The sequence below is a fragment of the Phycodurus eques genome, chromosome 3 (assembly GCF_024500275.1).
Source record: "Phycodurus eques isolate BA_2022a chromosome 3, UOR_Pequ_1.1, whole genome shotgun sequence".
NCBI lineage: Eukaryota > Metazoa > Chordata > Actinopteri > Syngnathiformes > Syngnathidae > Phycodurus > Phycodurus eques.
The window spans coordinates 23,224,534-23,230,533 of NC_084527.1; the positions used below are offsets into that span (position 1 = coordinate 23,224,534).

The 6,000-nt window shown below is 34.7% G+C and overlaps 1 protein-coding gene across 3 annotated transcripts in view; it reads left to right on the plus strand.

The window, feature by feature from the left end:
* Positions 1–3,747, plus strand: part of antxr2a (ANTXR cell adhesion molecule 2a) — a 117,718-nt gene extending 113,971 nt beyond the window's left edge. For all 3 annotated transcript variants that reach the window (XM_061673538.1, XM_061673540.1, XM_061673539.1), the window contains one exon: positions 2,902–3,747. In XM_061673538.1, the coding sequence (XP_061529522.1) occupies positions 2,902–2,937 (36 nt within the window). In that variant the 3' untranslated portion in view covers positions 2,938–3,747. The remainder of the gene's footprint in view (positions 1–2,901) is intronic.
* Positions 3,748–6,000: the final 2,253 nt, after the last annotated feature.

Genomic DNA, 6,000 nt, shown 5'->3' on the forward strand with positions numbered 1-6,000 from the left:
ACATACCGGTGTAGGTATGGAAGCATCTCGGAGAGGTGGCTGTGGAGCAAAAAAAATAACTCGGATGGCATCTGATTTGCCTTATTTATTGACCTATGACCTGGCAAATAGTGAGCCAGCCGTGCAAGATTACGAAGCTTGCCTAAAGCCTCCTCTAAGGCTGACCCGTCCTATTTTTTTTTTTTTTTCAGTTTAATCAACAACATTTTCAACCAAACTATATAATTTGGTCTAATGAAAGTCAGCTCGCTTAATGCTAACATATAATGTGAAACGCCATACACGGCTAACGGTAATTAGCATTGATATTACGGTAATTGTAAATCTGGAAACAATTCTTACTTAACACCCACGGAGCAACAGCACATACAATCAGAACATGGAACGAGACTGTGGGAAGGACAATTTACATTACTGGAGCTTAGTTGGGGTCCTTCTCTGCATTTTCTGTCTGTTTCTTTCCATAACTTTTTTAACGTTGTAAACTGGCTAACAAAAAAGGCTAAAGTAGCTTGTAAGATAAGATAACCTTTATTAAAGGGGACATATTTTGACAAACCAACTTTTTCTAGTATTTGAATTGTAATATTGTCTCTGTGGTGCTTCAGTAAACATGTGAAATGTGAATTAAAATAATTAACGCCTTCCTGAGTTCCAGACGTATTTCTGCCAAGAGACCTGAAATCTATGTCACTAGCTAAGATTTCCGCCTTCCCTTTCCGTTCCCGAGCAAGCGCTGTCAAACATAACAAACGTGGGCTCTCACAAGTGGGTTTTCTATACGGAGGCAACCAATCAGAGGAAAGGGGGCTATTAATCCATTCAAGCCCCCATTAAACACCAACCATTTCTTTAACTTTTTTTTAAATAAAAAAACAAACCTGAATAATATTGTACATTAGCTTTCTTTCTATTTACTTTCTTTACTTTTTTATGTTGTCATCTGCGAAAATGGAAAAAAAATTTTCTACAAAGGAGTAGAAAGTACAGAAATAAAAAGAAGATACTAGGGGTCCAACGATTCGTTTTAGTAACTAGTGTCAAGATGGAGAATCATAGATGGGATACAAGGAAGAGAGGTAGAAGAAGGTAGCGTTGTCCTAACTGCTGTGTGCTAACTGAAAAAGAAAGCGAAGCAAAAGGAATTACAAATGTTTTTCTTGGAAATACAACACATACACACCTCCCCATAAAGTCTGCCGTGCATAAATCCAACGCGTTATTTCCTAATATCGATACAACTGATTGATTACCTTTTAAAACGATTTAAATCGATATATATTTGTCCGGAAGGCTAACTTGCTGAGCAGTGATCGATGCAGTTGGATCGTAGGTAAAAAAAAAAAATCAATACATTGATATAATGAATGAATCGTTACACCCTGAATAAATATTTAAGTAAACTATAGATATTGTTTTCTAATAAAGAGAGGGAAGGTAAAAAGTCATCTAAATACTCTAGTAATGTACATAACCTTGAAAAATCTACTTAGGTAATGAAGTATTTGTGACTTTCCAACACTGGAACTGATTCTACATTTGCAACGCAAAATGTCAGCTATGTGACCCAGTACCGCACGTTTTGTTTTACAAGTATTACATGCCTAGTTTCATTTGTGTGTGTGTGTGTGTGTGTGTGTGTGTGCGCGTGCGTGCGCGCGTGTGTGTGTGTGTGTGTGCGCGCGCGCGGTTGCCGACATGCTGTTGAGGGATTCGCAGTGTGAGAGCTCCCTCTTGGTGTCAGCTTGACAACTGTTGGCGAGCACACACAATACACACGCGCACACGCATTGTGTGCACACGGACGAAATGAAGAGATTGTGAAATTGGACCTTTTGACTTTACTTTGTGGGTTTTTTTCCCAATATTGTTAAATATTATTCATTATTTGTTAATATTTTGTCTTTTTTTGTTTTATTTTATATTAAAAATTAACTTTATAGATCAAATGTATTGTAAACATATTTACTATTTTGTTTTTATAGCTCAAATTAGCTTTTTATAGGCGTTATTTGTTGAAATATTATTTTTATCAAATACTATTAGAATGTATGACAGACGTAATGTATTTATAATATTTTCCAAATACATTTTGTAATTCCTGAGTTAGCTTTATCATTCAAATGTATGATGGACAATAATTTTTTTTAACAAATATCCTTTTTTAAAATGTGTTTTTGACATTATACATTTTTTACTATTCTTTAAAAATGTATTACAGATATGAGTTATTTATCACCTCAAATTATTTTTAAATGCAACTATAGATATTTTAATATTGTAATATGATGTGAAATCATAATAATTACAATAAACATGATAGTAATTATCATAATCCTAGCACTAATAATAATAAATCATAATCATAGCCATAATAATAAATGTATAAAATTGTATTTTATGGACTTTAATGGACATAATGGAGAAATTGTTTTTTAATCAAATATTTAAAAATGTATTAAAACCATTATTCATTCATAAAATTGTGTGATTTCTATATGTCAGTGTTATATAGATTTATTTATTTACTTACTTAGCAAGTTTGTGTAGCAGTTTGTAATTTATTATTGGAATAATATTGTATGTGAGTGCGAATGGTTGTTTCTTTCTATTGCCCTGCGATTGGCTGGCGACCAGTTCAGGACTCGCCCAGAGTCAGTTGGGATAGGCTCCAGCACGACCGTGGTATGGAAAATGAATGAATGAATAATATTGTATTTGTAGTTTAGATTTTACTGTTTACAATAATATTAAATTTTTATTCTATGTTCTTTTTTATAATTCACATTATTTAATAGTAATATTGACATGATAATAATAATTTTGTCTCTCCTATGTAATAAAAATTTTATTTTTAACCATGTGAATGAAATGTGTTTCATTTGTTTGTGTTGCTTTTAGGGTCGCTGCGTAAATTTTAACCGTGTTCGGCGTTAGAAGATGACGACGACATCGCCAGAGGCTCGCCGCCATGGACCAGAGAAGAATTTCAGACTTTTTTTTTTTCGATATTTATGTTTACTCTTACTTTTTTCCCGGCGCTTTTTGTCAATATTATCCCACAATCATTCCCGGACCCTGAACACATCACAAGCATATTGAAGGAAAAACAAGAGTCTGTCAGAACAATTCCAGTGGGGGTAGTGGGGGCCCTCCCGACAATCCCGACCGTCTTCCTCTCGGCGACGTCTCGTCAACGTGGAACTCGCCCACCCACCGGCGTCCCTTTTTTGTTTTCTTTTTTCTTTTTTTCACGCGTGACGGCCGGCGGACAGGACGGACGCCCCCGAGGTTTATTCGGACCCCGGCAAGACTGCCCTTCCCGAGACACCTTCCCGTCCGACGTCAGGGAATTAATAGAGCGTATCGCCACCACACAAAGCGAGCGGCCAAACCCGTCTCATTATTTTTATTAGTTTTGTCCATCATCCAAAACTAATTTCACTTCATATAAAATAAATGAATAATGCACTTTGTACATATTTTGCTTTTTTTTGTTTTTAAATATTTTAGCCAAATACTGAATGTTTTTTGTATTCACTTTGGCACATTCAGCTAAGTCATCTTACACATAATTTAAATGCCATTCAAATGAGCATTCGCTATTGTTTTATGACATTAACAGCGTTTTACATTTTTATTACGGTTTTGCCATAAAAATATTTTCAAAATAAATAGGCTTATTTACTTTCTTTTAAGTCATTTTTTACATTATAAAATAATCTCCGGAAGTATTGAATTAAATATTTTATGGCATGATTATAATTAAAGAAAATGACTGTGAAATATTTTTCCATCCATCCATTTTCTGTACCGCTTTCTCCTCACAAGGGTCTCGGGTGTGCTGGAGCCTATCCCAGGTATCTTCGGGCGAGAGGCGCGGTACACCCTGAACTGGTCGCCAGCCAATCACAGGTCACATGTAAACAAACAACCATTCGCGCGCACATTCACACCTAAGGCAATTTAGAGTCTTCAATTAACCTACCATGCATGTTTTTGGGGATGTGGGAGGAAACCGCAGTACCCGGAGAAAACCCACGCAGGCACAGGGCGAACATGCAAACTCCACACAGGCGGGGCCGGGATTTGAACCCCAGTCCTCAGAACTGTGAGGCAGATGTGATAAGCAGTCGTCCACCGTGCCGCTGAAAGGTTTTTGATTCACCATTTTTATTTTTTTTACATTACACATTTTTTAATTACATTTCTAATTTTTATGAATAAATTGTTTTTGTTTGTTTGTTTTACACAGCATTATGATGTCCCTTTAAGAACAGCTGGCATTCAAAGCATACTGTATGCCGTCAAAGTATTTACAAAGAAATTTATTTTTAGAATATGTAATTAATAATTATAATACATAATCATTATAAAAACAGAAAAAATATTTTATTTAAAAAATTTTTATATTTTTCCAGTTGTTTTTAATTTCTATTTTATGACATAATTATAAGTGTATATTTGCAAAATATTATGTCTCCAAGTACAACTTGTATTCAAAGCACAATTATTCAAAGTACTTATTATTATTTTTTATAATATATAATGTTACCACATAACCTAAATGTGAGATTTTATGACACTTTTTAATGAAACTTGTTATATAAGTTTTTTTGTTTTTTTTCCAAAAACATTTTTAATTCAAAACTACTCCATAACATCTTCATTTGTGGTTTTTACAAAACATTGTGACGTCTCTGCGGACAGTTTGTATATTCAAAGCACACTCGTTTGGACCAAAAATGTTTTGTTCTACCCATCCATTTCATCCATCCATTTTCAACACCGCTTATGCTGATGAGGGTCGCGGGGCACTGGAGCCTATCCAGGCTGATTTCGGGCGAAAGGTGGACTACACCCTGAAGTGGTCCCCAGTCACTCGCAGGTCACATATAGACACGAACAACCATCCGCACTCACATTCACACCGTCACTGAGTGGAAACTGAACCCACGCTGCCCGCCCCAAAGTCAGGCGAGCGTACCACTACACCATCAGTGACACTGATAATAAAAAAAAAAAAAATTAATTATAGATTCATTACATTATTATAACCATTTTAATTTTTCATTTTCTTTAAAAATTCCCCCAAAAATGTCATGCACACTTGTATTTACATACATTTTTGAACGTTTTTTTAATTTTATAATCTTACAAAATAACCAATCATTCTTATTATACTATTTTCATTTGTTAAATCACACTTGTTTGGACAAAACAAATAATAATAATAATAATATTAAATAAAATGTTTTAATGTGTTTTAAGACAAGACATCCCGAGACACGTCCCTGTTTGATGTCAGGAAATTAATAGAGCGTATTTCCACCGCGGGGCCCGGGCGGGCAGAGCAACGTATGAACGGACGGACTGATGGTTGGCATTTTGAAGGATTGATGCCTTGAATTTGCTTGACGTGTGCTGGTGCTCGGCAAGGCATGAACTTTTTTTTAGGACAACAAAGAGCATCGGAAATGTTCATTAAAATAATTAAAACCGCCCGTGAAGTGACCCGTCGCTGAAAAATGGGGGCATGTGCGATAGGAAAAATATTCATAACCAGAATTATACTTGAATTAAAGTCAATTATGTTATTAAGTATATTTTTATATTTACATGTGGATTATTCAGTCGTTAAAACCATATTGTGGTCAAAACCTGAAATGTAAAAAAAAAAAAAAAGCAGTGACTTTCCGAATTCTCTATTATTTGGTCAAGACACAAGAAAATAGAAAGAGGGAAAAGATTGTTTTTATTTTTTATGTAAATTTATGTATTTATTTATTTGCAATGATCACAACAACCCAGGAATAATTTTTAAAATGCAAAAAAAAAATTTTTTTTTTAAAAAACAGTGTAAGGCAGCACAATGAAATTGTGGTTAGCATGTCTGCCTCAGAGTTGAGATTCTGGGTTAAAATCTCCACTCAGTTAGGAAAGATAACGACCAATAAAAAGTTGAATGGTAGCCGGACTACTGCTTTTAATGTTATGACT